This window comes from Lissotriton helveticus, chromosome 10 (genome assembly GCF_964261635.1).
Source record: "Lissotriton helveticus chromosome 10, aLisHel1.1, whole genome shotgun sequence".
NCBI classification, from domain to species: domain Eukaryota; kingdom Metazoa; phylum Chordata; class Amphibia; order Caudata; family Salamandridae; genus Lissotriton; species Lissotriton helveticus.
The window spans coordinates 545438797-545450807 of record NC_136071.1 but is presented as its reverse complement, the minus strand read 5'-3'; the positions used below and the strand labels follow the sequence as shown (position 1 = coordinate 545450807).

General features: G+C 42.7%; 1 protein-coding gene across 2 annotated transcripts in view; it reads right to left on the bottom strand.

Moving 5' to 3' along the window:
* Window positions 1–12011, bottom strand: part of INTS15 (integrator complex subunit 15) — a 199228-nt gene that overhangs the window by 150545 nt on the left and 36672 nt on the right. For both annotated transcript variants that reach the window (XM_078663086.1, XM_078663087.1), the window contains exons 2-3: window positions 4844–4897; window positions 1714–1912 (exon numbers count right to left, since the gene is read on the bottom strand). In XM_078663086.1, the coding sequence (XP_078519212.1) occupies window positions 1714–1912; window positions 4844–4875 (231 nt within the window). In that variant the 5' untranslated portion in view covers window positions 4876–4897. The remainder of the gene's footprint in view (window positions 1–1713; window positions 1913–4843; window positions 4898–12011) is intronic.

Below are 12011 nucleotides of genomic sequence, written 5' to 3'. Positions count from 1 at the left end.
TGTAGGGGAATCGTCCAGGAGCAGATGAGAAACGGAGGAGACCTGATGGAAGATCAACTGAACGTTGCCGATAGGGAGCAGTGAGAGACACAATAGAAAGAGAGGAGCTACGGGGGGCTTAAAAAAAGCTGAGCAGGACAGGTAAGGGTGGGGGCTGGAGTAAATTAACCTGGGGCAATACAGAGAGCAAGGGAAAGGGATGAGTGCTGAAAGCAAAAGAAAAAAAAGCCACAAAAGTGAAAGTGATCGGACGGAGGCAGAGGGGAAAGCACGGAAATAAGCTCTCAGCATTGCTGGGGAGCACATTCCTTTGAAGTTTGATGGGGGGGCCGGGGGAGCGGATTCCTTTGACGTCTGATGCGGGGGAGCGGATTCCTTTGTAGTCTGATGGGGGAGGGAGGGTGGGGGAGCGGATTCCTTTGAAGTCTGATGCCGAGGCTCAGACAAATGGTATGGTGCGCGATGTGGCTGGCGATGTGCACGCGCCTAGCGCACATGAACTGTACCCGATCTGCAGTTTGGGTAGACTTTTGAATGCCTTACTATAATCTCGACAAACAAGAATTGCTAAAGCAATGCTGTAGTCGAGACCTAAAAATATAGATGGGTGCTAATATTTAAAGCAGCGCTTCCAAACTATTGGAGATACCTCAGAGAGCATTCTATACCCACCTTTTTAGGAACCTTGAGTAAGGCATGGATTATGGTCATTCAACCCTGGTAATATGTACTCTTGAAGGAGGTGCAATGGCCTGATGAGGTTTGCAAATCCCAATACACTACAATACTAAGTTCCATACCGGGTTAGACTAAAATATTTCAGAGTCTCACCCAGCATCATGGAATTGAACATTTTCATACAAATGAAAGCTCCTATAATCTTTGCCACTGCTTTAGGCACTTTAGCGCAGCAGTGCATTTTAAAGCTTGCATGAGCTGTAAGGTTCAGTGCTGTGGGCAGCCAATGAGTGCCTAGGGACAAAGAGCTGTGCAAGATTTCCATTGATACTGGTAATTTAGCAGATGTTGTAATCCTTTTACTGCTATGATCTCCCTAATAACCCTTTTTGGACTCTTACCTCCTCTACCCCTCCTTTATCATTTTCAATCCATTTAAAAGACTAATATGTCCACCACTCCAATTAACAACTTATAATGCCCTATACTAAATGAACCACTAATCCACTTTGGGTTCTAGAGTAGTGTGTTACTCGCCAAAAGGCGCTTCAACGAATCATCAGCGCTATAAAGATACAATAAGTAACATAAAGCTGAGGCCTCTGGCAGTCCTCTGTCGTCACGTAGTCTTAACTTGTATCCGCTCCCTGCTGTATGATCACCAAATAGGAAGAGATATAAGCCGGACTCTTGAGCATAAAATGAGGGCTAAAACAAAAATAAACAAACCTACAGCAGTTCCATTGTGGTTCTCCATTGCAAGTATTTTTGATTATGAAAGGTATACGATCTGAAGTTTATGCAGACTGGAGCTGTGTTCCGTGAGCAGCACAGACCGCATCAGTTACCATAGACAGCAGTTGCTTTAGACAGACAGGTGCAAGTGACATAAATATGTAGGTGATGCATGCAGATAATGGCGCTGCGGGCGAAAGTAGATTATACACATCACATGGGCTACGTATTGAAGTAGGTGCCATAGCATTGTCATCCACTGACCAGTACACCCATTGTATAACATCAGAGACAACTTACTTTAGGCTTGGGATGACGTTCCTTGGGCATATGGAAAATAAATTCTTCCAGGAGCTCGATGGGTCCCTTCTCAACTATGGGGAGAGGTGCAGTTTGAAGCTGGCTGCTGAAATAGAGATCCAGATGGTACAACACTTCTTTGGCGGCACTCAAAGCATCTCTGCGGACAAGGGAATGCCGAATATCACTCATGGCTGACCTATAGGAAAGGAGAGGAAATAGTGAAAGCTCTCATGAGGTACCAGCAAAACAAGTCACTCTCCATTGGAACACAACACATACAAAAGGATTGAAGTTAAGCTACCTACAATTAAATCATGAGATTCTTCTGGTGCCCACACCCCCAGAATGCAGACTGAACTTTAACCCCACCCAAGTCAAAACGTGATCCACCCCCTGGATGTGCTCTTTTCTCATAACCAGACTAACATACTCATTTTGGTGTATGTAACCACAATCTTGCAGTTGTACAATTCTATTTATAGCAGGTGTCGCTAGTCCTCAATTTAGAGATGATCATGTTAGTAATTGTGTTAAAATGAAAAACAATGTTTCACACGCAACAATACTCATATAACATTAAGTCATTAAGTTATCTAGCCACCAGTATCTGGTAGCCACCTGTATATTCTAACAAAATAGCTGACTGGGTTAAGGCTCCCTCTGCAGAGACCTGACTGTAATCTATAGGTCATCATTATAAGCAAGTCAGTGAGAAGTTATGCCTATTGCAGAGTATGCAGTATAATCTGCAGGTTACAGGTTCACAGTCTGATAAGCTAACACAGTAGTGTATGCACAAGTTCAAATATCTACATGCAATTTGCAGGGCATAAAATTGAACCCCTTTTTTGAGTAACTGAAAGTTTTGTTGTTCTGAAGTACATAAAGTAACTACCACTGAGTGCTGTAGTAATTAACGCCTACTGTACAAATTATTCAGTTCATTTGATCATAACCATTGGAATTACTAAAGCAAGGAAAGGAATGCATAGTATCTTATATGTGTATCGGGAACATGCCGCGTTTTATTTTTCTATTGAACTAGGCTGTTTTTCCAGGATGACTGAGATAGCAGAGCGTGTATCATCAAGAAGAACTAGTCTAGTGCTACGTGATAATGAAGGAGCTGTATGTTTTAAACTGAAGAAAAAGAAAAGAGTTTTTCTTTTTCATGAAGCCCTCACCCACCAACCTAGTTAGTGGCATGCTTCATCAACGGGCCCACCTGGTGACACAGAGTGTGTCCCTGGTGTGCTACTACGCCTGGTTTACAGCAGAGCAGGTATTCTTACAGTGCAGTGAATACCCTGAGAGGAACTCCCCTCTTACACATAATGCACCTAAAAGCGTGCAACACATTTTTGCTCTAAACACAAACCAGGTTTTGACTTCACACTATAAGGTCCTGAGGAGAGCTAGTATATAACCAAGACCTGGCTGGAACATGTAGACCGATTCTTGGATGTAGGAGCTCCTAATTACCGCTCCACGCACATCCATTGCCTTGCTTTTATTGCTGCCAGTGGCCAAAACACTAACGAAAACCTTGTTGGTAATGGGACCACTGTACAGTTTTTAACGTCACTATCGCATCACTACAGTGCACACTCAGTAAGAATACCTGCTCCGCTGTAAACCAGGCGTAGTAGCACACCAAGGACACACTCGGTGCCACCAGGTGGGCCCGTTGATGAAGCATGCCACGAACTAGGTTGGTGGGCGAGGGCTTCATGAAAAAGAAAAGCTCTTTTCTTCATCTTCAATTTAAAACATACAGCTCCTTCATTATCACGTAGCACTAGACTAGTTCTTCTTGATGACGCATATTAAATTCGGGGATAATGATTAGTTCTCTAATCCTCTCTCTCCTCTTGATACTCAATGAGATAGCAGAAAACCATCTCTCGCTTTGCCACGTCCCTGTAATAGCCAGGTTGTGTTACAAGTGACACGCTCACTTCCTTTGCTACAGAATCAATGCACTAACCGGATATTAAAAAAAGCCATTAAATCGGACACTGCACAGAAAACCTAAGGGTTAGGCATGCGTGTGGAAGAGGTTGCACACAGTTAATGCTTGTGACATAATTAAGAATCCACATTAACAAATGGCCTATGACAAAGTGCACAGGATGCACTTCATAAACAACACCCCATAGTTTGTTACAAACAAATAACACAGCAACTGGGTAAGGATAATGAAGAAATATTACATTTGAACATGCACTGCAAAACATAATGAATAGTAAAAGACCACTTGAGAGCTCTTTGACAACACGAGCATGAGCATTGTGGACTACCATATGTGGAATAGGAAGGACAGTATTGACACCCAGATCAAAATCCACCACTTGTGAACCACACATGAGACTAAGTGCAAAACTAGTTCAGTTAAATCATTAGAACAGAACTCTCTCTATAATAGGAAACACTGCACAACAAACACACTGCAATGGATAGGTCTATGGACATTACAAAACAAACACTTGGTGACTCAGCACAAGCAGAGACTGTTTTATAGTAAAAGACCCCCCAACACAAAGACAAGAAACACTAAGGGGCAGGATGTAAAATGAAATGTCTATAGAGGAAACTCTCTAATTCATCACAAACCCAACCATAGAGAAAACATTCACAATTCACAAAGGATAGTAACTATCACACAGAAAACGGTCTTGGACAGCAATAGCAATCAGGATGGAAAACACTACACAGGAAGGGGCACACTACACAGGAAATACTATGAGCAGCAGTCAGGAAACCTTCTGACTACATAAAATGGTTTTGCAATACAGTACAATATGGAACTGCAGCAGTGGGAAAGATGTTAAGGATAAGCGTCGTACAAGGAGACTAGAGGGAATTATTGGGTTTCAGTTGCATGCAATTTAAATAAAAATGTTTTTAAAAAATAGAAAGTAAACATGGGTATAGTTGAACAATTAGGACCAGATGTTAATTCAAACTAACAGAATACACTGAACTAAGAGCTGTGTATGTTAAATGTTTCAGAACTGCATCAGCACATCCCTTGAACTGTAACTTACTATGATTACTCTCTGTACTTCATAGATAATATTGGGCTTGAGACAGGGGTGTCTATGAACTGCTTTAAGCCATGACTTACCGAACAGAACTGGCTTCTTGTGAAGGACGCATTTCTCAGGATAAATATCAGACCCTACATAGGGGTAGAGAGAAGATATGAATAAACAGCAGTCCAATTCTAGGACAAATCATGAATTATGGTCAAGGTCCTCAATAGGGTAATACAGAGATGTCCCCATCAACATAGATGGGGCATTTCTCTGTCACTGGTTAGGGGAGTGCTACGAACTGGAATCTTTCACCACAGGTCTGACTATTAGACATATTGCTCACAGAGTACAATGTGCTTGGACAAAAACCTATGAAACTCAGTCATCAGAAAAAGCAAAGACACGTCTTGCACGTTCATAGTTTTTACGCCATCCTCAACTTTTAATTACCCACTGCAGTATGCACAGTGGATAATCTAGTTACATTACACACAGCTATTAGCATTAAATATTGTGTCGGACTTCTGATGGCTATACAGGCCTGATGTTCAGTACTATCTTTAACATTCATAATCATCAGACGATTAGGTACTATTTTCAGTGTCAGCCAGAGGTCTTCAGACTGTAGTTTTTAAGCCATCCTCAACTCTTAATACCCCACTGCAGTATGCACAGTGGATAATCTAGTTACATTACACACAGCTATTAGCATTAAATATTGTGTCGGACTTCTGATGGCTATACAGGCCTGATGTTCAGTACTATCTTTAACATTCATAATCATCAGACGATTAGGTACTATTTTCAGTGTCAGCCAGAGGTCTTCAGACTGTGGGGCCCGTAGCTGCCTGCATTACCAGGGTGGTGCAATGCCTCAGCAAAGAAATGTAAATGAATATCACCTGGAAGTGTGATCTTCTGTATTTGGTGCATTGCCAGGTCGTTTTCATTTACAAACAGGCGTGAAGTGCATAAATAAGTACAGAAACTGTGATCCAGAGTGCTGTTAGGGCTAGGGTCATTGAGTGCGGTGGCAGGTGGCGAAAAAGAGAAAAATATTCTGCAAGTTTTTTGTTAATTTTTTTCCCTTCACGTAACTGCGTATAATATACACATGCACACACAGTGGAATGGTAATTCGAGTTAGAAGCATGATCCCCTTATGATCCCACTGAATAATTACATTTGAAGGAGTCTTCTTTTGTTTACCCGGGCCGCGGCCCACATCAGGGATCGTACAATCCGTGTCTAGGTTCTCCTGCTCTGAGAAGAAAGGCTGATTAATGATGGACCAAAATTTCCTGCTGTCCCTTATCACATCAGCGGTTTGTAGGTTTTCCCAAGCCTCCTCCTTGATATGGCGTTTGCGTGAACAAATGGCGATTTTGTACGGAGTTGAGCTATTAAGGCTCTATTCCTTGGCTTGTTCTTAAGTGCCTTGAGTAAGGCGCCATGAGCCTTTGAGCAGTTAATATCAAACCATTTAAAGGCCTTCCTCGGTTGTGTATTAGCGCCCATCTCTAGAACTTTGGCAATCTGCTTGCACACCGTCACATAAGCTTCCACAACGTGGGCCCCTGCAGCAGTGCCATCCAAACAGATAGCCAGGTTGGCCTAGGTTTTAGTGGCAAGGTCCTCCAAAAAAGCTTCAGGGACAACCCTGTTCCATTTGATCCGTCTCACCTGGTCAGTGGTCGAAAGATGCCTAGGCGCCCCCCCAACCCCCTTGTTGAGTCATTTTGCACCCTAAAGGCACCAAGATCAGCCTCAAGCAGAACAGGGTTGTGATCACTAAAAGTTGAGGTCACTACTCTATAAGCTAATGTTTTAGCTAGAACAACAGGGGATAAGAAAATATAATCAATTACAGAATTTGCACCCCGCCCTATAAAGGTGGGGGCTCTCTCCTCTCCCTCACCAATGCCTGGTTCAAATAAATTCATGTAGGAGAGGAGGGCCTCAAGGGCCTCTCCCTCTTTACTGTGCTCGAAATGAGGAACTCCCTCACCGGGTGACCCTCCATACTCGCCACTATAGCAGTCCCACAAGCAAGGGTGTATATTAAAATCTCCCAGAAGTACCACCTCTGGGGCAGAAGACTGCTCCTGATTATAGACTGACAAATACTGCTCCAAAGCACTAAGGTGCTCATTATGAGATGAGCCCTCCCTGGAGTTATAAAAGTTAATAAGTAAAAATTTCTGCTGATCCGAGACTATCCACTCGATTATTAGGAAGTTCTTTGAATCAGTTTCTGGTTTTTTAAAAACCCCTACCAAGTAAAGCGAGAACAGCACAAGCAAGCCCCCTTTAGGTCTACCCGCTGTCCAGGAACGGCGGGAATGGCAAAGCAAAGGTAACCATCCAGTAAAAAACAGGCAAAATGTCCCAGGTTTCCTGGAAGGCAAGAATATCGTGCTGCCTAATAAAATCCAGCCAGATAGGATCTGTGCCTTTAGATCTGATACCCGCCACATTCCAGGTCAGAAATTTACATGAGGGTGACTGCGCTCCTACCTCAACCCTCTCTCCAACCAGTCCGCAAGGTAGTCAATCATTCGACTCCATCGAGGACAGGGGAGAGGAGCTATTAGACAGACCTAGCTCTAAAGTGGGTACCCCACTATGCTGAGGGACTGGGGAATTACCAAAGAGACCCCTATCCGCCCCCCGTGCTAGTTCCTGTGTGGGTCTGTGGTGTAAGACTGTATTGGCCTAGTGAACTAATAACGGCCGAGTGTTGTGAGGGGAATATTCCCATTGTGGAACCAGAGGGTTACCAATTGGCGTGGCTGGCCTAGTTGGTGGGTAAAAGAACCCCAGGGGAATAGGTCTAATGCCCTTGTGTGTCAATGCTGAAGCATCCCAGAACAATCTCTCAGCACTGGCCTGGTTATTAAAATGTACCACCACGCAATCCCCTGGAATGGATTTTACACAGAGCCCAACCCAACTAACCCTCCTTGCCATGATAACAGTACTCGAGATATCTGTTCCTCCACTACTGAACTGGGAACACCATTGCCTGGTCAATAACATGAGGTCATGGGTTGTTTCGTTTAAACCCGCCCTTAGGGGGGGGGGGGGGGGGGGGACTCCTGCAAATACAGCCACTAAAGGGGCCGCCTCCGGGGGCAACTCCAGATGACTGCCCCTAGGAGGAGCCAGCCTGTGAACATCTGAGCTATTATTTCTCTTGTTACTAGCTCCAGGGTTAATGCTCGCTGTGCCAGCCCTCATGGGCCCCGCCCACTCTGGGAACCCCCTTTGACCGGGCTTCTTTCCCTTAAGGCTACTGGGGCCTTATTCCTTAGATCGACCTTGGGCTCGTTAGTGATAGAATTCTTAGAGTGAACCAGAGTCCCCTTTTGACCTGGATGTTGCTTAAAAAGAGCGTCAATTTTATCACATTTGCTCAATAGCCCCACTACACATGCATTCAATGTGTCCACATGTCTTTCGCAATGGCTACCAAAGCAGGCTCAAGTCTTGATGTAAATAAGTCCCCAACAATTTTGCTAACGTGGTCCCTTAAACTGTCATCCGGATTTGTAGCCTTGTTGGTTGCATTTTTCCTACTGGGTGGTTTTATCATGGGCTTACGTTTACGCGTGTGCTTCAGGGGTGTAACCAAAGGGGGTAAGACCTTTTGAGGAAGGCGAGGGTGTGGAATCTTACATGGGCATTCGAAGACTCGACTACGGAGGGGGGTTTTGAAATCACGATAGTTGGTTCAAGCGGTTCAAGAAAGGACAGAGGCTTATTAACCAGTCCAAATCAAATTTTTCCAAGATAAATTGTGCGCAAATTATTTTTACTAGGGTTTTACGTATGCAGTTGAGTCATAATGGGACAGTGTTATCTGGAGCAGCCCATTCACCTCCGAAGTAATTACCCTCAAGTCAGGTAAATACCTTTCCTTCCATAGCAAGCAAGGAAGGAAGGAAAGGCTAGAACATTTATTTAAAAAGAATGCTCTCACAGGGTGCTGACATCCCTTCCTGCTTAAAGCTAAATCTGATCACATTAGATCTATACTTGATGTTGCTATAAACCCGTCCATACTCTCAGTCCTCAACCAGAACGAGCTCCATACGCCCAACTAAATGGGAAGGACTTCCAATCTTCTTTGCAGAGAAAGTAAAATCTATTGAGCCATCTCATCCATCAAACTCCAACATAGCAAATTACTGCACACTGAATCAAAGTGCAATGGTCTAAGTTGTACTTTCATGCATTCTCAGAGTCTTAACTAGTCGAAACTATTACAAAAGCCAAACTTTTCAATTAATTCAGACACATTGCTGGGCATCCGGAGTAAGGAAATGGCCAAACTGTAGCTACCATAACAGCCTTCCTGGGTTAATGCCTCACTGATGCATGGTGCTTCTGGACAGTTTGAACATCGAAACAGTCGCACCAATCCTGAAAAGGCGTAAGGCAAACCCCAGCAACCTGAATAACTTTGGTTCAGCATTAAAGCTTTCCTTCTTAGGGAAGATTTAAGAAAGATGTGTAATCGTTCAACAATGTCTCCATAACCAGCCTCTTTACGGATTTCCATTCCAGATTTAGACAAGGTTATAGCACAGAAACAGCCTTTGCATAAATTGCGGCTTATTCTCTCGGCCTCCTTGAATGCAGCCAATTAGTGCTTCTAGACCGCTCAGCTGCATTCTATAGGGTTAATTAGTCCTCACTGATTAATTCACTGAAGAAACAGGTGGGCTTCGAAGGAAACAGGTTTATTTAAAAGAAGAACTTAAAAAGCAGGAGTCTAAATGATGTAGGTGCAACAAAAGTAATACTGTGTCGCTGCGAGTTTAAAAACACACGGCGTAACTGTTTAAATGAGCATAACTAACAAAATGCAGATTGATTAATTATCTAGAGTTATTGAGTGTATCAAGTCCGTGTAATCTCCAGAAAGGACCAGCAGCACAAGAAACAGAGGTGCAAGTACTCTAAAGTGCCACAAGCAAGCATCGCCTTGCCAGGAGTCTAGGGCGGAAGATAAAGGTAGCCGCATATAAAGCGCAATATCGCTTTAAATATAATGGGCTGCATCAACCAATAGCCAGTCCGTTTACATAAAAGGCCCATGGAGTCACGTATTCGAATTCTGACCGACCGAAGCAAGACCACTTCCGTGACATACAGCCCGGGGACAACGGTAAGAGTAAATAAGCGTTAGGGACACTCGTAACCATGGTGTGCACACGGGCTGTGAACTCCCTTTGGGTAACGCCCGCTTTCTTTTGCCTTTTAGTGTAGACCTGCGGCAACACGAATTACAGAAATTCCGTACCTCTCCATTCAATCAAGCGCATCTCTGTGTGCACATTGGTAAGATTTATCGGCGTTGTTTTGTTGCCCGGCTACTTTAGAGAGATAGTCTATAGAGACACAAAAATGTTTTTTTAATTCAGGACTCCGTTCTTACAGCTGACGGTTTCCCGTTGGAGCAGCCTTCACCTGACTCGCCGCCTAACGGACAATTTGCATTCTGTCAAGTTTGGTCGTCTATTTGTTTATCCAGACGCCATACTTAACCTTTTGAGTAGGAGATGTGTCGTGGGGCCCAATCGGTAAGAACCGCTTTGTTTTTCGATTAGAGAGAACCAATAGATGTACAGACCATTTATCTAAAATTAGGACTCTGCTTTTTCAGCTGCTGGGGTCCGCATAGAGCTTTGTTTATTGAATACGCTACCGAACGGAGGAACTGTATCCTGTGAGGTCGAGCTGTCCCCCCGCTGTTCCACGCGTCCAACCTAATTCTTTCAGTAAGTGTGACTCCATGTAGTTAGGTCGGCAAAACCGCTAGGTCCCCAAACCTGACTAAAAAGGAAAAGTAATCACACCTATAACATCCAAACATTGCTTTCTATTCTAGGGTCGGCAATACTAGCGTTTTACAACGTCCCCAGTCTCTTGGTGTCATACAGTGGAGAAAAAATATATTTTAATATCATCATACGAACAGATACTACCATTTACGAGGTAACATACATGAGTGTTAAAGATGTTATATAAATATAAGGACCTAACTAAATTTATCAATCTATATAATACCACTTGTTTTTCAAAAATATTCCAGATACTAAGTGCCTTTTCACCGGCAGATTGGGGGAACGTCGGTGTGTAATTCGCCCTTAGAAAATCCCATTCAAAAAAATCAACGCCATTTTTTGAAACACACTAAAAGGTGAGACAGATTTAGTAAATAATTGCCTAGGATAGGGAAGGGATAGACTATTACAATGTATGTCTATAATTGAAACATCTGTCCCTCGGATAGGAACCAGTTAAAGCCAACAGGTGTGAACTAATTGATAAATGTAGAAACTGGCATACAGGTAAAAGCCAGTTCTTATGTTTTAAACTTCCTTATAACACACAACCCCTAAAGAAGTAGTAGCTATTCACTGTAGGGCCTCGTTGGATAACCTTTCCTGCGGGGGAGTGAAATGAATGCACGGTTGTGTAATACGATGGCATGCTCTGCATAGTATTAAATCTACTACTGTGCAGACCTACACGGGATTGGGCTTTACCGATATCTAGTTTTATGTATATATGTACAGCACAGTATATACTTATGCCAACCTGACAAGACAAAGAATATGTCTTTAAATTATTATTGTTCGATTGCAGTTTGTCTTTAAGTCATCAATGAACCATCAAGGCCACTAGGCATTTTTTGAATGTAGATGCAAAATGTCAATAATGTGGGAAAAAAGGTGAAGACAAGTTTGTGCTCTATTGTTATTATGTTGAACAATTGATATGGACACTATATAAGCATTTAAAATAGGTAATGCCTTATCTTGGAGATGCTTATACATAGTCGCGTGGGTTTCACATTGATATGTTGAGGCATAATGCGGTATATCAATAGATTTGAAAGTTTGACTAGCGGTACAAGGAACATGATATAAACAAGTGTAAACTGCTTTTCCAGGGAAGAAAATTGTATAGTAAAAATATATTTATAATTATTATTTTTACAGAACATCGATGGTACAGTCCTGAGGAAGACACAACTTACGTGTCGAAACGCGTCGACAGGAAACCATCATTTTTTATAATGTTTAATCAAATTTTATCACTATTAGATCATGTATAATTACAATGAAGTTTGCATTGACTCTGAACATTGTAATGCATTTTTATCATAGGAATTTTTTATGCATATTTGAATAATTAAAACTAATTGTATTGGAAAAAGCAGTTTTGTCTAATGTCATTGTAGTT